General features: G+C 41.3%; 2 protein-coding genes across 25 annotated transcripts in view; one reads left to right on the top strand and one right to left on the bottom strand.

Annotated features, from left to right (window-relative positions):
• Positions 1–24,581, top strand: part of LOC134728385 (RNA polymerase I-specific transcription initiation factor RRN3-like) — a 93,009-nt gene that overhangs the window by 53,662 nt on the left and 14,766 nt on the right. For 20 of the 24 annotated variants that reach the window (XM_063598544.1, XM_063598521.1, XM_063598529.1 and 17 more), the window contains one exon: positions 102–24,559. The exons of 1 other annotated variant lie outside the window; for it this stretch is intronic. The gene's annotated coding sequence lies outside the window, so the exon portion shown is untranslated. Of the gene's footprint in view, positions 1–101; positions 24,560–24,581 lie in introns of those variants that run through there. 3 more of the 24 variants (XM_063598541.1, XM_063598530.1, XM_063598525.1) reach the window with 2 other exon arrangements.
• On the bottom strand, positions 18,174–18,937 carry LOC134729420 (uncharacterized). The gene is given in 2 exon segments (XM_063598550.1): positions 18,174–18,388; positions 18,391–18,937. Coding segments are annotated over 2 exon segments (762 nt in total).

Below are 24,581 nucleotides of genomic sequence, written 5' to 3'. Positions count from 1 at the left end.
CAAGACATTTTATTTATTTGTAACCTATCTAATTCAAAAGGAATTTGAAAGGTGAAAAATGTTTACTGAAGTTGTTGCTTGTTTATGTATTCATTCAACAGAAGGAGTTTTGAGCCAGTCAGTTTTCCAAGTACAAAGGAGACAAAAGTGAAGATAGCGCCCTGGACTGTAAGGAGCTCACCACCTTGCCTATCACCCCAAATATGAACTTAGCAACAAAACTCTGCAACAGGAAAGGAATTAGAGAAATCCAGGTAGCTGGCAAATCTTTCCTCAATTTAATTTGCATTAAAAATAAAAGAGGGGGCTGGGCGCAGTGGTTCACATCCATAATCCCAGCACTTTTGGGAGGCCAAGCAGAAGGATCGATTGAGACCAGGAGTTCAGGACTAGCCTTGGCAACATAGCGAGATCCTCATCTCTACAACATATATATATATTTAAAAATTAGCTGGGCCTGGTAGTGTGCACCTATATAGTCCTAGCTACTCAGGAGACTGAGGCAGCAGGATCCCCTGAGCCCAGGAGTTTGAGGCTGAAATCAGCTATGATCACACCACCACACTTCAGCCTGAGCAACAGAGCAAGACCCTGTCTTGAAAACAAACAAACAAACAAAAGAGGCTTTGCAGCATAAATGTTTTGACAGAACTAATAAAGAATGTGCCTCTGTCTGGCCGGGCGCAGTAGCTCATGCCTGTAATCCCAGCACTTTGGGAGGCCAAGGTGGGTGGATCATCAGGTCAGGAGTTTGAGACCAGCCTGACCAACATGATGAAACCCCGTCTCTACTAAAAATACAAAAAAATTAGCCAGGCGTGGTAGCACGTGCCTGTAATCCCAGCTACTCAATCGCTTGAACCTGGGAGGCAGAGGTGGCAGTGAGCCAAGATTGCACCACTGTACTCCAGCCTGGGCGACAGAGCAAGACTCCATCTAAAAGAAAAAAAAAAGAATGTGCCTCTGTCTTAAAATAATACATTTCTCTCTAATCTGCAAAATAGGACACGTATGAGAAAATATTTGCCAATCAAATACATTTTATAGCTGATCTAAAGTGCTTACAATCATACCAAAGAACAGAACCTCTCATCATCAGCTTAGGCTTTTTCAACTAAGAAAGGATAAGATGGACCTTGATTTTTAATTTTAATTCTTGGAATGTCACAGAGTAAAGGTCATTTTACCTAATCGTCCCATGTAATAAGGCATATTGCCATATGTAGAACATACAGCTAACTGAGATTTCACTTTGCTTTCTGATATTTAACCCTGTTGTAATATTGGCTATGTGAACCTGAGAAATGAAAAACTGTGATGTCGTTTTAGAAATGGGGAAAAGTTGCCCAGGGCAAACAAGCATGAATATATCTGATTATATTCTGTCCCCTGGTTCCTAGCAATGCCTCTTATGATTGTCTTTCAGATATGTGATTTGTAGTGGCAATATAACTGAGATATGGAGACTCTGATAGGTCCTGCCTACATGTGATATTTTTGTAGCTAACATTTGAAAAAGTATACTTACTGCTGATTAAACTTTAGTAAATCTGCATCAACCATGTCAGCTAGTGGCAGGGTAAACAAGGAAACCGAAGCTCACACGATAACCCTAGAAAAAAATGTTAAAACGCATATGAAAATTTTACAACTAGGAGGCACAGCTTTTGTTAAAAAAGAACAAAATGAAAGTTGACATTTGATTTGCAAGAAGATAAAAGGAAATGATATACTATAAAAGTAAAGCTATATTAGGCATACCCTTCTATCCTCCCAAATATTATATATCTATGAATATATAATTCTCTTTTAAAAGTGAAATAACTACTTTCACTTGGGAATTTTTAAAATGATTTTTATGCTTCTTCCTCATTCCAAATGACTAAACTCATTTAATCTGCTTAAATTATTAATAGATTCTAAAGGACAGGATGTGCCAGGGAAATTAATCACACAGACATCTTTCTCTTGATATCAGAAATAGGATACATTAAGAACTGAGAAAGGGCATATAGCATTTTAATTATGATAGAAGAATAAAAATGAGGGGGATGGTTTAAGTGAAGAAAAAGCAAACAAAAATTTTCATTCTAAAAATTACTATAAAATATCATTTTACATATTATACAGCCAGGGCCACCCTTACAGACTTATAGAATAGTTATCTGCATGGGGTTCTAATGTCTTGAAGTTTCATAGGGATTCAATCATTCGAGTCAATTATTACAGTCTCCACTACCAGTTTGTTCAAAATGCAAATATGTCTTCATGAAAATTTTCTCAAGTTGTTCCAGCAGGGACCTGGAATAGAATGTATTAATTCATTCACTCAAAATGAGTGGCTCATGCCTGTAATCCTACACTTTGGGAGGACGAGGTGGGTGGATCACTTGAAGTCAGGAGTTTAAGACCAGCCTGGCCAACATGGTGAAACCCCATCTCTACTAAAAATACAAAAATTAGCCAGGCATGGTGGCTGGTGCCTGTAGTCCCAGCTACTCGGGAGGCTGAGGCAGGAGAATTGCTTGAACCTGGGAGGTGGAGGTTGCAGTGAGCCGAGATCACGCCACTGCACTCCTGGACAACAGAGTGAGACTCCATCTCAAATAAAACAAAAAACAAAAACAAAAACATTATCTTTTCTTTTCTTTTCTTTTTTGAGACAGGGACTCACTCTGTTGTCCAGGCTGGAGTGCAGTAGCATGATTTCAGCTCACTGCAGCCTCTACCTGTTGGGCTCAGGTGATCCTCCCACTTCAGCCTCCTGAATATCTGAGACTACAGGAGTGCACCACCACACCTGGCTAAATTTTTATTTTGTGTAGAGACAGGGTTTTGCCATGTTTCCCAGGCTGGTCTTGAACTCCTGGGCTCAAGTGATCCTCCCACCTCAGCCTCCCAAAGTGCTGGAAGTATAGGCATGAGCCACTGTGCCTGGCCCAAAACACATTTTCTAAGGACCAACTATTTGCAGGAACTGCAGTAGGTAATGGGCCGCAGTGGTAAGAGACTAGACCCTATTCACAATAAACTCAATCCAGTAGGGACTACAGATAGTCGCAGGTAGAGGAAAAGCACCACAGCAGAAGTAAGCATAGGGCACTGGAGTCATATAGGAGGGCCACCTAATCCAGATGAGGAAATCAGGGAAGGCTTCCCAGAGAAGCACATGCCCGAACTGTGGCCTAAGACACGTGAGGACAGGGCCAAGCAAGAAATGGGGAAGAGCTTTCCAGGCACAGGAAACTGCATCTTCTAGACACAGAGGTGTCTGAACCAGGAACTGCAAAGTATTTCTGTATGGCAGAGAGTACAGTGTAAGTTGAGGAGTAACAAGAAATGAAGATGAAGGCTGGGCACAGTGGCTCACACCTGTAATCCCAGCACTTTGGGATGCCAAGGTGAGCAGATCGCTTGAGCCCAGGAGTTCAACACCAGCCTGGGCAACATGGCAAAAACCCATCTCTACAAAAAATAAAAATTAAGCTGGGCATGGTAGTGCACATCTGTAGTCCCAGCTATTTAGGAGGATGAGGTGGGAGGATCACCTGAGCCTGGGAGGTGGAGGTTAGAGTGGGCCATATTTGTGCCACTGTACTCTAGCCTGGGCAACAGAGCAAGACCCTGTCTCAGAAAAAAAAAAAAAAGAAATGAAGACGAAAAGAAAAGAGGGACTATATAACAAGACATCATAATGTCATCATTTCGAAATACCCTGAAAGCAATAAGAAGCCACTTAAGATTATTAAAGGTACTTGGGAGACTGAGGTAAGAGAATGGTGTGAACCCGGGAGGCGGAGCTTGCAGTGAGCCAAGATCGTGCCACTGCACTCCAGCCTGGGCGACAGAGTGAGATTCCATCTCAAAAAAAAAAAAAAGATTATTAAGCAAAGGAAGAGCATGTTATTCTAGAAGCAATATGAGAGAGGGAGTTGGAGAGACTGGAGACTATAAACTAGGGGATCATATGGGAAGACTGTATCCTGTTCCATGTAAGAAATGAGCTATAGGAATGTCAGTGGAACTGAGAAGAGATGGATTCAGGGCACATTAGGGAGATAAAACTGCTAACAATTAACAGTGTGTTGGAACTAGGTGTCAAAGAAGAGAGAAAAGGCAAAGACAACTTCTCGGTCTCTGACTTGGGCAACCAGATAGATGGCAAAGCCATTTCCCGAGATGGCAAATAATGGCAAAAGAGCAGATTTGGCAGCAAGATCTTTGATTTGGACCTGCAGAATTTGACATGCCTGTGATGGAGGCAAAGTGGGTGCTTGGGGGAGGAGGAGAGTTTGCAGAAATAGGAGGAAGAGTTGAAGGAGAAATAGAAGCTCAGTGTCTTTTATACGTGGCAGCAGTATTTACTAAATATATATTTGAGACAGGGTCTCACTCTTGTCACCTAGGCTGGATGGAGTACAGTGGTGCAGTCATAGCTCACTATGACTTGAATTCGTGGGCTCAAGTATGATCCTCCTGCCTCAGCCATTAGAGTAGCTAGGACTACAGGCATGTGCCACCAAAAAATTTTTTAATTTTTTATAGAGATGCGGTCTTACTCTGTTGCCCAGGCTAGTCTCAAACTCTTGGCCTTAAGCAATCCTCCAACCTCAGCCTTCCAAGTAAATTTTTTAATAGGTTAAAAAAAAGTAAGCTTACTACAAAATTTAATGTATGAAATTCCTTCATAAAACAAGCCGTTAACATTCAGACAATTTGTCAAAAAGGTACAATGACCTTGCCTAGAAATGAATATTAAACTCAGTCCGGATCAAAAATGTGTCACTGCTTGAAAGGGCAAATGGTAAAATTTAGTGTAATTTTGAGACTGGAACCAGCATTTACTTACATGATAATAGTGAGATAAAGAGCCAAACAGTAATAGTATTGCTTTCCCAGGAGTAACATTACAATGGAGGCTGTTCCTTCTACATAGAAAGAAATTAAGATGATCTTATAGTAATCAAACTTTTTCAGCCAGGACTGACTGATAAGTACAAGGCACTGAAATGGAAACAGAATGGCATTGTGTTAAGATGGAACTCCACGCATTATTAAGCTTACTTACTCTTGCTGATGACAAAATAAACATTCTTATTGCAAAATAAATTGCTGGCCAGGTGTGGTGGCTCATGCCTATAATCCCAACACTTTGGAAGGCCAAGGTAGAAGGATCACTTGAGCCCAGGAGTTCATGACCAGCCTGGGCAACATGGTGAAATTCTATCTCTACAAATAATACAAAAATTAGCTAGGTGTGGTGATGTACAGCTGTAGTCCCAGCTACTAGGGAGGCTCAGGTTGGAGGACTGCTTCAGCCCAGGAGGTTGAGGCTATAATGATCTATGATCACACCCACTGCACCCCAACCTGAGTGACAGAGCAAGACCCTGTCTCAAAAAATATGTAATAAATAAATAAATTTGCTTCTGAATTATAGTGTCAATTGAAACACACAATTAAAACTATCTTGCTTAGAAATGCCATTATTATCCATATATACCAAAAATTGATTATGAATGGTAACTTTTTTTTTTTTTTTGAGACAGAGTCTCAAATCTGTCATCCAGGTTGAAGTGCAGTGGCATGATCTTGGCTTACTGCAACCTTTGCCTCCCAGGTTCAAGCAATTCTCATGCCTCAGCATCCTGAATAGCTGGGATGACAGGCAAGCACCACTGTGCCTGGCTAACTTTTGTATTTTTAGTAGAGACAGTGTTTCACCATGTTAGCCAGGCTGGTCTCAAACTCTTGGGCTCAAGTGATCTGTCTGCCTCGGCCTCCCAAAATGTTAGGATTACAGGCTTGAGCCACCACATCTTGCCTGAAATGTACTTTTTACCCTAAAATCAAGCATCAGAGGTAAACAAGAGTTAGCATTCCTTGCTAACTGTGCCCTGCCTAACTTTATATGTTTTTATCATTATAACAGATTCATTTTAAGAGCTCAGACTTAGGGTTTTTGCATTTCCTGCTATCAGTGAAAAAGTTCATTGTTCTAGACTGAAAAGTTTATGCTAAATATACATATGTACATTAACAAAGATCAGAAGATACTCTTTGTTTTCAATAAAAAAGCACACATTGTTTATCCCTGAAAAGTTTTCACTAACCAAAAGTATGTGCATTATAGTTAGAAGAGAATTTTGAATGTAAGTAGAATACAGATGTTCTTTAATAAACATAAGGGTTTTTTTACCCTGACTGACTTTTTGACTGACTTTTCTACTTTCAAGGAACAAGAGTTCATTTTCTGGATACTAAAAAACAATGGATCAGTGATTGATGTGGTCCAAGGCATTTCTTAGATTTCTGTAAGAGGAAGTATATAAAACACCCCAACAAGTCCAATTATGTTCTTAAATATTATTATAATATTATAAAGGAACACATTTCCACATATTGAAATGCAGCTGCTGTTTCTCCATCTCTAGTACATAAACATACAAAATACAAGAAGTTAATAATGTAAGAAATATGTGGTAGAGTGGAATGTGCAAGATTTTTTTTAGAGACAAGGTCTTACTATGCTGCCCAGCCTGGTCTCAAATTTCTGGGCTCAAGCAATCATCCCAAGTAGCTGACCACAGGCATGCACCACCATGTCTGGCTAAAAAGTGAAAGATTTTGAAATCAGATGTCCCTAGGTTTAAATTCCAGCTTTGCCACTTTTACCAGCTATTTCTTCACAGACAAGTTACTTTACCTAAGAGGCATTTCCCCCACCAAGACAAACTTTCTCTCTCTCTCTCTCTCTCACTCTTGCTCTCTTCCATTTCTCTTCTCTTACCTAGCGCCATACTCAACATATAAGGCACTTAATAATTGGTAGTTATTTTTCTTGTGTCCAATATATAAAAAGATATAAGCCAATGATGAGTAGTATCACAAAAATCATGAAAGAAAAGAGAAAGACTGCCTTTTTTTTTTTTTAAACTAAAATAAAGCCTTCTACAGATGAAAGATTTTGGCTCCCCATTCAACAGTGTGTTCCAACATAAGTGTTGGCAAACCTGTGGCAAAGGAGCCTACATCAAGACAGAGGGATAAAGGTAGTGCTGTGCTCACAGTGAAAGTCTAATAGATACCTGCTGCGTTGAGTTGGCTGTACATAATAAGAGCTAACATTTCTAGAGGGTTTATTTTGTGCCAGGAACTGTTTTAAGTACTTTGGATGTTTTAATTCATTTAACCCTCATAATAATTTCCTTAGGTAGGCACTATTTTTTTGTTGTTTTTTAAGACAGGGTCTTGCTCTGTCACCCAGGCTGGAGTGCAGTGGCACAATCACGGCTCCCTGCAGCTTTGACCTCCTGGGCTCAAGCGATTTTCCCACCTCAGCCTCCCAAGTAGCTGGGACTCCAGGTGTGTGCCACTATGTCTGGCTATTTTTTTAAATTTTTTATAGAGACAGGGTCTCGCTATGTTGCCCAGGGTGGTCTTAAACTCCTGGGCTCAAGTGACCCTCCCACCTTAGCCTCCCAAAGTACTGGGAGCCATTGTGCCCAGACCAGTAGGTACTATTTTGATCCTCATTTTACAGATGAGGAAACTAAGGCACAGAGAGGTTGAGTAACTTACCTAGGATTGCACAGCTAGTAAGTGGAGAGCCAGGCTCCTCCTGGGCAGACTGCAGATCCATGCTCTTAACCCAGTTACTCCTCTGCCTCTCTGGGGAGTGTAATATGGAAGAGTGACAGACCTATACCAACAGTTATTAGGGAGACAGGGTATTTATTCATCCTTTTCTCCTTTATTTATTCAACTCCTCAAAAAGAAAACCAGCCTGAGGGCTGGGTGCGGTGGCTCACGCCTGTAATCCCAGCACTTTGGAAGGCCGAGGCAGGTGGATCACTTGAGGTCAGTAGTTGGGAGACGAGCCTGGCCAACATGGTGAAACCCCATTTCTACTAAAAATACAAAAATTAGCCGGGCATGGTGGCACATGCCCATAATCCCAGCTACGTGGGAGGTTGAGGCAGGAGAATTGCTTGAATCTGGGAGGCGGAGATTGCAGTGAGCTGAGACCATGCCATTGCACTCCAGCCTGGGTGACAGAGCGAGACTGTCTCAAGAAAAAGAGAGAGAGTGAGAGAGACTGTCTCAAGAAAAAAGAGAGAGAGAGAGAAAGAAAAAGAAAAAGAAAGAAAAGGAAAGAAAGAAAGAAAGAGAAAGAAAGAAAGAAAGAGAAAGAAAGAAAGAAAGAAAAAGAAAGAAAGAAAGAGGAAGGGAGAAAGGGAGGGAGGGAGGACGGAGAGAGAAAGAGAAAATGAAAACATAGTGCTCACCCTTCATTATTTTATCCAATAAAGTGTTAAAGAGACTTAGCCAAATGAATAACAAGAACAACAGCTTCCAATGAGCTGTCATTTTTTTTTTTTTTCCTGAGGCAGAGTCTGTCACCCAGGCTGGAGTGCAGTGGCACCGTCTCGGCTAACTGCAACCTCCGCCTCCCAGGTTCAAGTAATTCTCTGCCTCAGCCTCCCAACTAGCTGGGATTACTGACACCCACCACCACGCCCGGCTAATTTTTTGTATTTTTAGTAGAGACAGTGTTTCACCATCTTGGCAGGCTGGTCTTGAACTCCTGACCTCATGATCCACCCACCTCAGTCTCCCAAAGTGCTGGGATTACAGGCGTGAGCCACCACGCCTGGCCAAGCTGTCATTTTTTACCACAATAATTTACACGTGTTAATTCTCTAGAAATTAAGAATAAATTTCAAGCAACTTTGGATTTTCTTTTATTTTTTGTAGAGACAGGGTTTCGCTGTGTTGCCCAGGCTGGTCCCAAACTCCTGGCTTCAAGCAATCCTCCTGCCTCAGCCTCCCAAAGTGCTGGAATTACAGGTGTTAGCCATTGGGCCAGACCTGGATTTCCATTTTATAATAATTTTTTATTGAGATCAATAGAAAGTCCTATGTTTTTGTGAGGGCTTAAGAAAAATGACTGTTAAAATCTTTTGGCTATACTTCTCTTAACAACTAGTAACCAAGAGAGACTAAGAGAAAGTATTTACTGATCATATATCTGACAAAAGACATGTGCCTAGAATATACAAATAACTCCTACAACTCAATAATATGAAGACTAATTACTCAATTTAAAAAGACACAAATTATTTTAATAAATAACCAAAAAGATATATGGATGGCAAGTAAGCATATGAAAAGATGCTCAACATCATTAGTAGTCATTAGGAAAATGTAAATCAAAAACACAGTAAGATACTACATACCGGCCAGGCGTGGTGGCTCACGCCTGTAATCCCAGCACTTTGGGAGGCCGAGGCAGGCGGATCACGAGGTCAGGTGATCGAGACCATCCTGGCTAACATGGTGAAACCCCATCTCTAATAAAAATACAAAAAATTAGCCAGGCGTGGTGGCAGGAGCCTGTAGTCTCAGCTACTCGAGAGGCTGAGGCAGGAGAATGGCATGAACCCCCGGAGGCGGAGCTTGCAGTGAGCCGAGATTGCGCCATTGCACTCCAGCCTGGGCGACAGAATGAGACTCTGTCTCAAACAAAAAAAGGAAAAAAAAAGTAAAAAGAAAGGTAAACATCTACCTTCCATACAACCCAGCCATTCTACTCCTAGGTATTTACTCAAGAGCAAGAAAAGCATATAGCCATACAAAGACACAAAATGCTCATAGCTTTATTTGTAACAGCCAAAAACCAGATCCAACCCAAATGTCCATCAAGAGATGAAAGAAGGAAGTCCTGGCCAGAGCAATCAAGCAAAAGAAAGAAAGAAATTACATCCAAATAGGAAGAGAAGAAGTCAAACTATCTGTCTTTGGTGACAATATGATTCTATACATAGAAAACCCTAAAGACTCCACCAAAGGACTCCTGGAACTGATAAATGACTTCAGTAAAGTTTCAGGATACAAAATCAATGTACAAAAATCTGTGGCATTTCTTTACATGAATAATGTTCAAGCTGAGAACCAAATCAAGAATGCGATCCTATTTACAGTAGCCACAGAAAAAATTAACATACCTAGGAATTCATCTCACCAAGGAGGTGAAAGATCTCTACAAGGAGAACTATAAAACACTGCTGAAAAAAATCATATATGACACAAATGGAAAAACATTCCATGCTCATGGATTGGAAGAATCAATATTGTTACAATGTCCATACTGCCCACAGCAATCTACAGATTCAATGCTATTCCTATCAAACTACCAACATCATTTTTCACAGAGTTAGAATAAACTATTTGCAATTTCATATGGAACCAAAAAGAGCCCAAATAGCAAAGCAATCCTAAGCAAAGAGAACAAAGCCAGTGACATTACCTGACTTCAAATCGTACTATAAGGCTACGGTAACCAAAACAGCATGGTACTGGTACAAAAACAGCCATATAGACCAATGGAACAGAACAGAGAACTGAGAAGTAAAGCTGTACTCTTGCAGCCATCTGATCTTCAATAAAATCAACAAAAATAAGCAATGGGGAAAGGATTCCTTATTCAATAAATGGTGCTGGGATAGCTGGCTAGCCATATACAGAAGACTGAAACTGCACCTTTCACCACATATAAAAATTAACTCAAGATGGGTTAAAGATTTGAATGTAAGACTTCAAACTATAAGAATCCTAAAAGAAAACCTAGGAAACACCATTCTGGACATCAACCTTGGGAAATAATTTATTGCTAAATCCTTAGAAGCAATTGCAACAAAAACAAAAATTGACAAGTGGGACCTAATTAAACCAAAGAGCTTATGCACAGCAAAAGAAATTATCAACAGAGTAGGCAGACAACCTATAGAATGGGAGAAAATACTTGCAACTATGCACCTGACAAAGGTCTAATATCCAGAATCTATAAGGAACCTAAGCAATTGACCAAGCAATAAACAAACAACTGCATTAAAAAGTGGGCAAAAGACATGAACAGATACATCTCAAAAAAAGACATAAGCAGCCAATCATGAAAAAATGCTCAACATCACTAATCATCAGAGAACTGCAAATCAAAACCACAATGAGATACCATCTCACACTAATCAGAATGGCTATTGCTAAAAGTAAAAAAAAAAAACCAACAGACAGATAGACTGCAGAGAAAAGGGAACACTTATACGCTGTTGATGGCAATGTAAATTAGTTCAACCACTGTGGAAAGCAGTTTGGAGATTTCTCAAACTACCTAACACAGAACTACCAGTTGACCCAGCAATCCCATTACTGAGTTTATATCCAAAAGGAAATAAATTGCTCTACCAAAAAGACACATACACTCTCCTGTTCATTGTAGCACTATTTACAATAGTAAAGACATGGAATCAGCCTAGGTGCCCACCAACGGTGGACTGGGTAAACAAAATATGGCACATATACACCATGGACTATCACATAGCCATAAAAAGAATGAAATCATGTCCTTTGCAGCAACATGGATGCAGCTGGAGGCCATTATCCAAAGCAAATTAACACAGGAACAGACAAGCTAATACCACATGTTCTCTCTTATAAGTGGGAGATAAGCATTGGGTACTCATGGCAAAAAGATGGCAACAATAGACACTGGGGACTACTAGAAAGGCAGGGGGCAAGGGTTAAAAAACTAACTATTGGGTGCTATGTTCACTACCTGAGTGACAGGATCAATCATACCGCAAACCTCAACATCACACAATGCGCCCACATAACAAACCTGCACATATACTCCCTGAATCTAAAATAAAAGTTGAAATGATAAAAAACGTGGGCGGAGGGGGAGGAATTATTTAACAACAACAAAAAAAAATAAGCAAATTGTGGTATACCCACATAATAGAATACTACTTGGCAATAAAAAGGAATTAAATATGGATACTCACAACATGACCAAAAGAATCCAGACCAAAAAATAGTACATTACTGTATGATTCCACTTATATAAAAACCTATAAAATGTAAACAAATCTATACTGATAGAAAGTAGCTCGACAGTTGCCTGAGAATTAGGGAGGTTAGGGAAGGGTGGAAGGAAGGGATTAACAAAGAAGCAGAAAGACACTTTGGGGAATAATAGATACGTTAACCATCTTAATTGTGGTGATGGTTTCATGGTGTGTACATATGCTGGAATGTATCAAACTATACAGTTTAAATACATGCAGTTTTTTTGTAGGTCAATCATACTGCAATAAAGCTACAAGAAAAATCCTGCCTTTCTTTCAACTCTTAAATTTTTCCAAATATTAAATAAAGCATGAAAAACAAAAACAGAAGCTTATATTAAAACCTGTTAATGACCAGGCACAGTGGTTCATACCTGTAATCCCAGCACTTTGGGAGGCTGAGGCAGGAAGATTGCTTGAGACCAGGAGTTCAAAACCAGCCTGAGCAATATAGTGAGACTCCATCTTTACCAAGAAATTAAGTCAGCCAGGCATGGTGGTGTATGCCTGTAATCCTAGCTACTCAGTAACCTGAGGTGGGAGGATTCCTTGAGCCCAGGAGTTTGAGGCTGCAGTGAGCTATGATCATGCCACTACACTCTAGCCTGGGGGACAGAGTGAAACCTTGTCTCTAAAAGATTAAAAAAAAAAAAAAAAAAAAAAAAAAGGCCAGGCATGGTGGCTCACACCTGTAATCTCAGCACTTAGGGAGGCCGAGGCGGGTGGATCACTTGAGGTCAAGAGTTCAAGACCAGCCTGGCCAACATGGTGAAACCCCGTATCTACTAAAAATACAAAAATTAGCTGGGCTTGGTGGTGCATGCCTGTAGTCCCAGCTACTCGGGAGGCTGAGGTAGGAGAATCGCTTGAACCTGGGAGGCGGAGGTTGCTGTGAGCCGAGATCACGCCACTGCACTCCAGCCTGGGAGACAGAGTGAGACTCCATCTCAATAAATCAATAATAAATAAACAAATAAATACTTGTGAATAAATTTAACAAAAGAAGGGGAAAATTATAAAATATTGAAAGAAATTTCTAAACATCTAAATAGATGGAAAAACATCCCATGTTCATGGATCAGAAGATTTAACATCATTAATATGGCAATACTACTCAAGCTGATCTACAAATTCAGTGCAATCCCTATCAGTATTCCAGCTGACTTATTTGTAGAAATTGACAAACTGATTCTAAAATGTATATAGATTTGCAAGAGACTCAGAATAGCCAAGTCAATCTTGAAAAAGAAGAACGAGGCTGGGTGCAGTGGTTCACGACTATAATCCTACCACTTTGGGAGGCCAAGACAGGAGGATCACTTGAGACCAGGAGTTTGAGGTCAACCTGGGCAACATAGTGATGCCCCATCTCTACAAAAAATAATTTTTAAAAATTAGCTGGGAGTGGTGGCGCATGCCTGTAGTCCCAGCTACTCAGGAGGCTGAGGTGGGAGGATTGGTTCAGCTGAGGATGTCGAGGCTACAGTGAGCAGTGTAGGTCAAGGCGACACTGAACTCCATCCTGGGCAACAGACTGAAACTCTTGTTTCAAAAAAAATTAAATTAAATAAAAAAGAAAAAGAAGAATAAAGTAGGAAGACTCATACTTCTCAATCTCATCAAGAAAGAAAGTGAAAAGACAACCCACAGGAGAAAAATTTTGCAAACAATATCTGATAACAGATTGCATCAAACATATATTAATATGAAGAACTATTACAACTCGAGTATTAGTAAACTAAATAAAAAGTCAACCTAATTATTAAAAACTGGGCAAACGGGCTGAATAGACATTTCTCTCTTTTATTTTATTTATTTATTTCTTTTGAGACAGAGTCTTACTCTGTCACCCAGGCTGGAGTGCAGTGGCATGATCTCGGCTCACTGCAACTTCCACCTCCAGGGTTCAAGGAATTCTCCCTGCCTCAGCCACCCAAGTAGCTGGGATTACAGGAGCCCACCACCACGCCCAGCTAATTTTTGTATTTTTTAATAGAGATGGGGTTTCGCCATGTTGGCCAGGCTGGTCTTGAACTCCTGACCTCCAGTGATCCACCCGCCTCAGTCTCCCAAAGTGCTGGGATTACAGACTTGAGCCACCGCGCCTGGCCTGAATAGACATTTCTCTAAAGAACATATACAAATGACCAACAGCATATGAAAAGATGCACAACATCATTAACTATCAGGCAAATGCAAATCAAAACCACAATGAGATGTCATTCACACACACTAGGATGGCTATAATCAAAAACACAGATAATAACAAGTATTGGTGAGGATTTGGAAAAACTGGACCCATTGTACATTATTGGTAGGAATGTAAAATAGTGCACCAATTGTGGAAAATGGTCTGTCAGTATCGCAAAATGTGAAACATAGAGTTACTATGTGACACAACTATTCCGCTCCTGGATATATGCCCAAAAGAAATGAAAATATATATCTGTGCAAAAATCCTGTACATTAATGTTCATGGCAGCATTACTTGTTAATAGTCAAAAAGCAGAAACAACCCAAATGCTCATCAACTGAGGAGTGGATAAACAAAATGTGTTATAGCCATATGATGACTTATTAAGTTATTAAAAGGCATGAAGTACTCATACTACAATCTTAAAAACATGCTAAGTGTACATCAAATTACATCTAGTGTAAAAAAATGCTAAGTGAAGGAAGCTGGTCACAAAAGACCACATATTATATGATTCAATTTATATGAAAGTCTAGAACAAGCAAATCCATAGAGACAAAATGTAGACTGATGGTAACCAAGGGATGAGGGGAAAGTGCAATGAGATTGTACTTTCAAGAATTTCAACTCCTCAAAAACTGACTAGTTCTTTTCAAAATGATAAAAATGTTCTAAAAATGATTGTAGTGCTGGTTGCTCAACTCCATGAATATATTAAAATTTGTTGAATTGTATGTTTTAAATGAGGTATGGTATGTGAATCATTTCAACAAAACTGTTTTTAAAAATCTACCTTTGCTGGATGTTCTTGAGCTGAGTTAAGAGAAAAAAAAAATCTACTTTTTTTTTTTTTTGAGACAGAGATCTCACTCTGCCACCCAGGCTGGTCTGCCGCCCAGGCTGGAGTGCAGTGGTACGATCTCGGCTCACTGCAAGCTCCGCCTCCCAGGTTCACGCCATTCTCCTGCCTCAGCCTCCAGAGTAGCTGGGACTACAGGCGCCTGCCACCATGCTCTGCTAATTTTTTGTATTTTTAGTAGAGACGGGGTTTCACCGTGTTAGCCAGGATGGTCTCAATCTCCTGACCTCGTGATCCGCCCGCCTCGGCCTCCCAAAGTGCTGGGATTAAAGGCGTGAGCCACTGCGCCCAGCCTACTCTTTGTCTTTACACAAGAGTTTTTGTTTGTTGGTTTTGAGACAAACAGGGTCTCACTCTGTTGCCCGTGCTGGAGTGTATAAGTGTGATTTCGGCTCACTGCAGCCTTGTCCTCCCCAGGCTCAGGTGATCCTCCTACCTCAGCCTCCTGAATAGCTGGGACTACAGGAGCACACCAGTATGTCTGGCTAATTTTTGTGTATTTTGTAGAGACAGGGTTTCGCCATGTTGCCCAGACCAGTCTTGAACTCCTGGGCTTAAGCAATCTGCCTGCCTCGTCCTCCCAAAGAGCCAGGATTACAGGCATGAGCCACCACACCCAGGCTTACATAAGAGTTTAACAATTTTTTTTTTAACCTGGTGAAGAGGATAAACTATAGGCAAGTATTATACATGATTTAAAGTAAGAAAGCATATATAGCCTAGAACATGATAGCAAATAATAAGCAGAGACAGGAACTCAAACAGCTTCCCATTCTGGATGGTTAAACAGAGGAGCAAACAAACTTCAAATTGCTTTGAAAGGAGAGCATCATTTTATCATGCATACACAGTACATGGACTATACTGATAAGCCAGACATGAAATTCCATTTGATATACTCTGCTAAATAAATGATGCAAGCACAGTACATTTTAGAGACAGAATCTTAAAGTACACAGCTCTAAAGGTACCATCTCCCTTTTCTCGTCTGTAAGAATAAGAATCTCTTCCTCCAAGATTGTTATGAGGATCACGTCAAGTAATGTACACAATGCACTTGGCAATGGTCCATGGCACAAGGTAAACACTCAAAACTGTGGATTACCATTATTATGGCACATACAGTAATTATAAAGACGTTGGGATAATAGCAGACAGGCAAATTCTATTCTATATACTTTGCTTAAGAAATTGTGGTGGGCTGGACACTGTGGCTCATGCCTGCAATCCCAACACTTTGGGAAGCCAAGGTGGGAGGACTGCTTGACACCAGGAGTTCAAGACCAACCTGGGCAACATGGCTGGTCTTGAAAAACACTGTTTCTTCAAAAAATAAAAAACTTAGCTGGGCATGGTGGTGCACGCCTGTGGTCCCAGCTACTCAGGAGGCAGAGGTAGGAGGAAAGCTTGAGCCCAGGAGATCAAGGCTGCAGTGAGCCATGATTGTGCCACTGCACGCCAGCCTGGGTGACAGAGCATGACACTGTCTCTAAAAAAATAAAGAGATAGGCTGGGCGTGGTGGCTCACACCTGTAATCGTAGCACTTTGGGAGGCCGAGCTGGGCAGATCACGAGGTCAGGAGATTGAGACCATCCTGGCAAACACAGTGAAACCCCATCTCTACTAAAAATACAAAGAAATTAGCTGGGCATGGTGGCGGGCGCCTGTAGTCCCAGCTACTCGGGAGGCTGAGGCAGGAGAATGGCATGAACCTGGGGGGCGGAACTTGCAGTGAGCCGAGATCGCGCCACTGCACTCCAGCCTGGGCGACAGAGCGAGACTTCATCTCTAAATAAATAAATAAATAAATAAAGAAATAGAAATAAAGAAATTGTGGCAACACTTAAAACATTTTAGAACTATTTCTATCCCAAATGGCTTAACGATTTTTGAAAGCTGGTAAACAGTAAAAACTAGTCTATCTAGAATAACCTCTTCCCTGAAGAGTATTGCTAAGATGTTTTGCTTATCATTTGTGAAAACAGGAAAAACCTTTATCATAGGCAAGATAAAGTCATATTTTTAGAGGACATATTTAGGTTAAGGGGAACAACATATCAGCTCTCCAAATGGTATAATAAGCAGCAGACCAGTATATTTTTTTAAGAGGACATGACCTCTACAATAATGATAATGACCATGGAATTTTAATAGTGCTCTGAAATTCCAGGACTCAGGCTTTTAGCCAAGTGTTTTGAAACTTGATCAACTAACTGTTCTTCCATGTGATGGTCACAGAAGTCTTAAACACCCAAATAAAGCAAAACGACACGCTCACAGGAAGCTGTTTTCTTCCATAGTTCTGCTGAGGCTTAAAGGAGAAAGCTGAGAGGAACAAAATTCCACAGCAAAAATGTTTAAAATATCACATTATTTGGTTCTCATTGGGGTCTCTTTCCTTTTTCCCTTTGGCTCTTTTTTTTTTTTGAGATGGAGTCTTGCTCTGTCACCCAGGCTGGAGTACGGTGGTGCGATCTCAGCTCACTGCAACCTCTGCCTCCTGGGTTCAAGCGATTATCCTGCCTCAGCCTCCTGAGTAGCTGGGATTACAGGTGCCCGCAACCAAGCCCGGCTAATTTTTGTATTTTTAGTAGAGACAAGGTTTCACCATGTTGGCCAGGCTGGTCTCGAACTCCTGACCTCTAGTGATCCACCCGCCTCGGCCTCCCAAAGTGCTGGGATTATAGGCATGGGCCAGTGGGCTTGACCTTGTCTCTTTTTTCCATTATGTTTCTACTGAATCTTGTATGATATGTGGAGCTCTGAATCTTTGGGTCTTTTAATAACTGTGTGTCGGCCGGGTGCGGTGGCTCATGCCTGTAATCCCAGCACTCTGGGAGGCCGAGGCAGGCTGATCACGAGGTCAGGAGTTTGAGACCAGCCTGAACAACATGGTGAAACCCCGTCTCTACCAAAAATACAAAAGTTAGCCAGGTGTGGTGTCGTGACCTATAATCCCAGCTACTCAGGAGGCTGAGGCAGGAGAATTGCTTGAACCTGGGAGGGCGAGGGTTGCAGTGAGCCGAGATCACACCACTGCACTCCATCTTGGGTGACAGAGCAAGACTGTCTCAAACAAACAAAAAAAAACTGTGTGTCACTTTTTCAAACTACTGATGAAATCAGGTTTCTAATATCATCATCCAGCTAAGAGTTAAATCTCTAATCCCTGCAGGAAAAATTATCACAAATTATAAATCGTAGAGAACATAATTATAATAATTGTAATAATAGTAAATAACATAAAGAACTATTACATTCCTGTGGGCAAATAAAGCCTGCCCCGTACATAATGCTCCTTATAGAAGAAGATAGTACATCTCTGGGAATGAGAATATCTGCAAAGATCATCATGAAGTTGCTGAAAAAGGTTAAATTAAAGACTTGAAAGAAATTCATGATCAGAAAAAGGTAAAAGTATTTCTGGGCAAGATCTATCTCACGGATAAAATGACAGGAGTCTGGGCGAGACCCTGTTCAGATTCCAAGAGGAGGTTCTCTCTGGGGCTTCTTTTAGGTTCGAAACGCCTCACGTGATACATCCCAGTGTAAAGGCTGGCAGCAGCAAGGAAAGCAATGACGATGGCAACAGCCTGGAAATGGGGCAAAATTTCCATGTTATTAGAGATCAGGCCATAGAAAAGGATACTGGTAGAGCCCACAAGTGATGCCACTTGGTTAATTTTAATAAGCTGAAGCCGACTTTCATGTCTAGTGAAAATCTCTGCAAACAGTTTACATTGGGCTTGTTGGACACAGGTGGGCATGCTATCAAACGCACATAATGATACCACCAGGTGAAGTCCACTAAGCCAATCACCCTCTTGATAGTATTTCCAAGGGAACCACGGGAGCAGGAAGGCTGCTGCATAGAAAGGGACACAGTACAAGACAGAAATATGATGACTTGAACAGCATTTGGCTTTAGAGTTGTTGGGAAAATATCCAGTCAGGTCATTAAGAACATTCCATATCATTAAAATTATTTAGGAAGAAAAAAACACACAGGATGTTTCAGTGTAGTAGAACAAATTACTGCCCTCAGTATAAGACAAAAATGACCCCTGATTTTTTATTTTTTTTTTTACTTATGTGAAGTAACCAAAGGTGATCAGTAGAAAAGCTCATTGTTTTCAGAACTACTTAAAAATTTAATAACAGCAAATACTACTCAAAAGCCAATGTGCATTCACTTTGTTTTTTTTTTTTTTTTTTTTTAGACAGAGTCTTGCTCTGTTGCCAGCCTGGAGTGCAGCGGCACGATCTCAGCTCACTGCAACCTCCACCTCCCGGGTTCAAGTGATTCTCCTGCCTCAGCCTCCCAAGTAGCTGGGACTACAGGCACGCACCACCACGCCCAAATAATTTTTGTATTTTTAGTAGAGATGGGGTTTCACCATGTTGGCCAGGATGATCTTGATCTCTTGACCTCATGATCTGCCGGCTTCGGCCTCCCAAAGTGCTGGGATTACAGGCGTAAACCACTGCGCCCGGCTTGCATTCACTTTGTATTCAGGCATTGTATAAGTGTTTACGTGCATTATTTTATCAAATCCTTAAAAACCCTAGCCGAGCACAGTGGCTCATGTCCGTAATCCCAGCACTTTGGGAGGCCAAGGCAGGAGAATTGCTTGAGCCCAGGAGTTCAAGACCAGGCTGGGCAACATAGCGAGACCCTATCTCTAAAATTAAAAAAAAAAAAATTCTCTTTTTTTGAGACAGAGTCTTGCTCTGTTGCCCAGGCTGGAGTGCAGTGGCGCAATCTCGGCTCACTGCAGCCTCTGCCTCCAGAGTTCCAGTGATTCTCCTGCCTCAGCCTCCTGGGTAGCTGGGATTACAAGCGCATGCCACCACGCCTGGCTAATTTTTGTATTAGAGTAGAGACGGGGTTTCACCGTGTTGGCCAGGCTGGTCTCCAAATCCTGACCTCAGGTGATCCACCCACCTCAGCCTCCCAAAGTTCTGGGATTACAGGCGTGAGCCACCACGCCCGGCCAAAAAATTTTTTTATTTAATTAGCTGGGCATGGTGGTGTGCACCTGTAGTCCCAGCTACTTGGAGACTGAGGTGAGAGGACTGCTTGAGCCTAGGAGGTCGAGGTGCAGTGAACCGTGATCATACCGCTGCACTGCAGTCTGGGTGACAGAGCAAGACTCCCATCACAAACAAACACACAAACAAAAAACAATCCTTTGAGGCAAGTATTACTCTGACTTTACAAATGAGAAAACTGAGAGCCAGAGAAGTTAAGCAACTTGCCTAGCTAATAAACAACAGAGCCAGGGTCTAACCCAAGGTAGACGACCCCATAGCGTGTGCGTTCAATCTTGTGCTAGACTGCCTTCCAACAACAGCACACAGGGCCATGCCTCTGCAAAGGTTGATGGCCTGTTTACACCAAGGCATAGTTTTACATAATTTCATTAGGAAAGGTTAAAATATCAATGTTTGGCATTTCAAATTAAATCTAATTAGTATGTTATTACTGGTAATAAATGAGTAACATTATAAAATATAAGGGTTTTAAAACCATGAACTCTTCCAGCCCGCCACCTAATTGGTAATGAGTTACAACACAATTTGTGAATACTGTGGGCCTTTTCAAAACAGAATATTTTAGGACTGGGCACAGTGGCTCATGCCTGTAATCCCAACAGTTTGGGAGGCTGAGGCAGGAGGATTGCTTGAGCCCAGGAGTTTGAGACCAGCCTGGACAACATAGTGAGACCCCTATTTCTAAAAAAAAAAAAAAAAAAAATAGCCAGGTGTGGTGGCTCACACCTGTCATCCTACTCAGGAAGCTGAGCCAGGAGGATTGCTTGATCCTAGGGAGGTCAAGCCTGCAGTGAGCTATGATTGCACCACTGCATACCAGCCTGGGCAACAGAGCAGTCTCAGAAAAAAAAAAAAAAGAGAGAGGGACAGAGACTGGATATCTTAGTAATAATACTGATTTTTCCATATAAATTAATTTTCCAGACAACCTAAGCTTATTCTTTAAATTCTAATGCCTTTACATTTTAACTAGCAATCTTTTAAAAATCTCTCTTTCCGGCTGGGTGCGATGGCTCACACCTGTAATCCCAGCACTTTGGGAGGCCGAAGTGGGTAGATCACCTGAAGTCATGGGTTTGAGACCAGCCTGGCCAACATGGCAAAACCCTGTCTCTATTAAAAATACAACAATTTGCCGGGCGTAGTGGCATGGGCCTGTAATCGCAGCTATTGGGGAGGCCGAGGCAGGCGAATCACTTGAATTGGGGAGGTGGAGGTTGCAGTGAACCGAGATTGTGCACTGCACTCCAGCCTGGGTGACAGAGCAAAACTCAAAAAATAAAATAAAAGGCCAGGCGCGGTGGCTCACGCCTGTAATCCCAGCACTTTGGGAGGCCGAGGCGGGCGGATCACGAGGTCAGGAGATTGAGACCATCCTGGCTAACACGGTGAAACCTGTCTGTACTAAAAAATACAAAAAATTAGCCGGGTGTGATGGCGGGTGCCTGTAGTCCCAGCTACTGGAGAGGCTGAGGCAGGAGGATGGCGTGAACCCAGGAGGCGGAGCTTGCAGTGAGCCGAGATTGTGCCACTGCACTCCAGCCTGGGCAACAGAGTGAGACTCCCTCTCAAAAAAAATAAATAAAAGAAAATAAAGTAAAATAAAAAATAAAAATCTCTCTTTCCCTCAAAGGAAGGAGATCTGTCCTATGTGAAAGGACAGTAAAGATTCCATCTCACCTGGGCTTGATAAAAGGCCACTTCTGAAATCTTGTACAGATGTAGAAAAAGTTTCACATAGTAGAAACCAAAGACAGAATTCAGCATTTCAGTCCCTAATGTCATCATAGAGTATGCCCAAGCAATGGGTTTGATATTTAAAAGTGTCATTTTCCATGCAGAGGAACTCTTCTTCCCTTTGTTTAAAAAAAAAAAAAAAGGTTAAAATTCACTGCACACAGTAGTGGATGGGGGGGCAAAACACGGCTGGCCAGTACTTATTTTAGCCAAATAAGAGTTCAAACCTACGAGCTGTGAGTATGTCACCAGATTTAACACCTTACTTCCTTATCTATTCACTCAATATGTTTTGAGATGCTCGCCAGGAAACCTAGTTTGCATAGAGTATGACTCCACTTATATTTTTGTCTATCTCTTCGAACTTATAAAGTGGGATTTCAGCCTGGCCAACAGGGCGAAACCTCATCTCCACAAAAATACAAAAATTACCTGGGTGTGGTGGCATGCACCTGTAGTCCCAGCTACTTGGGAGGCTGAGGCAGGAGAATTGCTTGAACGCCAGAAGCAGAGGTTGCAGTGAACTGAGATGGCACTACTACAATCCAGCCTGGGCGACAGAGCAAGACTCCACCTCAAAAATATATATAAAATAAAGTGGGATTCATCCAAGAGCTTGGACATGATTAACTAGTGTCAAGGAGATATGTTTATGCCATTATCATCCTCCTTACTTGGTAGGGTACAACAGAAACAGAACAACAAGGTGACAGCCTTTTGCTCAAGTCAAAAAGAAAATAAGTCCCTCATCTTAGTTTAAAGTTGTTCATTCAGTAGTACAGACTTGCATTTGAAGACTTATTCTTGATCTTCTGTAGCTTTGACAGCAAGGACATCACTACAATGGGTACAGAAATAACACATTCTGATCCTTGCTGAGATCCTTATATGGGCCTATCTTAAATCTAGCCTATTGTCTGTCTTACCCTTTGATTTTTATAAGTGGAAAACAGGAAAAGGCTAACCAAGCAAGAGGAAGGCATAGATTCATCTTCCTTTCAATCTTGACTATAGTTTAAAGAGAATACCATGATCTTTCTGTTCTATTCCTGGCTTACTTGAATATTTAGCCAGGTCTCTGCATCTTATTGAGTCATAAAACAGACACAAATTCAGATAACTCAAAGGATGTTACTTGCTTGAGTAATCCTTGGGCCTCTGCTTTAACTTTGTAGATCCAGGAACAGAATTAAGCAGACAGTTTGGTCTACACTGCCAAATTTCTTAGGGAAAAAGAGGGCAAGTCAGAAGGAGGAAGTTGGCATTTGGCTCAAATGACCAAATTATTTAAGGTCTCTACACTTCACTTTGCACCAAGTAGACCCAAGAATGATTATAATTCAGCTACGTGTGGTGGTGCAGATCAGTAGTCCTAGCTATTCAGGAGGCTGAGGCGGGTGGATTGGTTGAGCCCAGGAGTTTGAGGCTGCAATGAGCTATGATCTCGCCACTGCGCTTTAGCCTGGGCAACAGAACAAGACCCTGTCTCAAATTAAAAAAAAATAATAAAGAAGAAGACTCTAATTCTACGAGTGGCAGGGTCCTAGAATTATCAAAAATGGGTTATCAAACCCATATGCATACCAAGCATTGTCTATAGAATAAAGAATGTTTTGTCCACATGTGTACTTGTATTCTTAAAATGTTTGTAGCTTCTGCTATAATGATTAAAAATACAAATCTGATTGTTTTCATCATGATGCAGTTCCCAAACACTTCAAAACTACTATTGTGTGGAGGCCAGCCAACATTTTTTACTTTAAAAGCAATTCTCAGATTTCAAAATGCTGGGAACTACCAGTGAAGACTTCACTCTAAGGAGTTCATCCCTGAGAATGAAGACTGAGGCTAGAGGTTGCTTTGTTACTAAAAGAGTCAAAAACAAGGGAGACAGTAGAATCAAAAGCCAAGACACAAATTTAGCCTACCAAAACCTAGGGACTCTTGTTTCTTTTAGTTTTATTTCAGGCGTGCTAAAACAAGAAGCATGCTGCACCTTTCTAATCTGATCTATCACTAAGTTGCATGGCAGGTATTTGTAAACTTATAATTCTGCAAAAGGCCATAAGCTTTCTGAGAGTTGAATTCAATTTTTTTTTCAAAGATTTAAGTTAAGTACCCAGCCTGTCCGAAACATAAGAATATAAGGTTTCAATTGCATTATGAAAAACTCTACGGTCTGAACTTCGTGGCCAGGCACAGTGGCTCACGCCTGTAATCCCAGCACTTTGGGAGGCCGAGGTGGGCAGATCACTTGAGGTCAAGAGTTTGAGACCAGCCTGGCCAACATGGTAGAACCCCATCTCTACTAAAAATACAAAAATTAGCCGGGTGTGGTGGCAGGTGCCGGTAATCCCAGCTACTCAGGAGGCTGAGGCAGGAGAATGCTTGAAACTGAGAGGTGGAGGTTGCAATGAGCCAAGATCATGCCACTGCGCTCTAGCCTGGGCAACAGAGACACTGTTTCAAAAAAAAAAAAAAAATTTAAAACATTAAAAATTTTAAAAAGTCTACATTCTGAACTTCTCTTTGTTTTTACATATTGCGTGAAGTAGAAATCTTTATTTCCTTCTACAAAAGGAGCCATTAATATTTTCCTTTAGATTACTGTCATCCCAATTACAATGGCAGATACTATGAGATCCACCGTCACTGGGGCGGCAACGTCCTCCCCTAAGTCTGTGGCTCGTATCGCCAAGCTCGAAAGGGCAAAGGCTAAAGAACTTGCCACTAAACTGGGTTAAATGTACACTGTTAAGTTTTCTGTACATAAAAATAATTAAAATAATACAAATTTTCCTTAAAAATAGATTACTGTTATCATAGTAA

The sequence above is a fragment of the Pan paniscus genome, chromosome 18, assembly GCF_029289425.2.
Source record: "Pan paniscus chromosome 18, NHGRI_mPanPan1-v2.0_pri, whole genome shotgun sequence".
In the NCBI taxonomy this organism is placed as follows: domain Eukaryota; kingdom Metazoa; phylum Chordata; class Mammalia; order Primates; family Hominidae; genus Pan; species Pan paniscus.
This window is presented reverse-complemented; position numbering and strand designations above follow the sequence as displayed.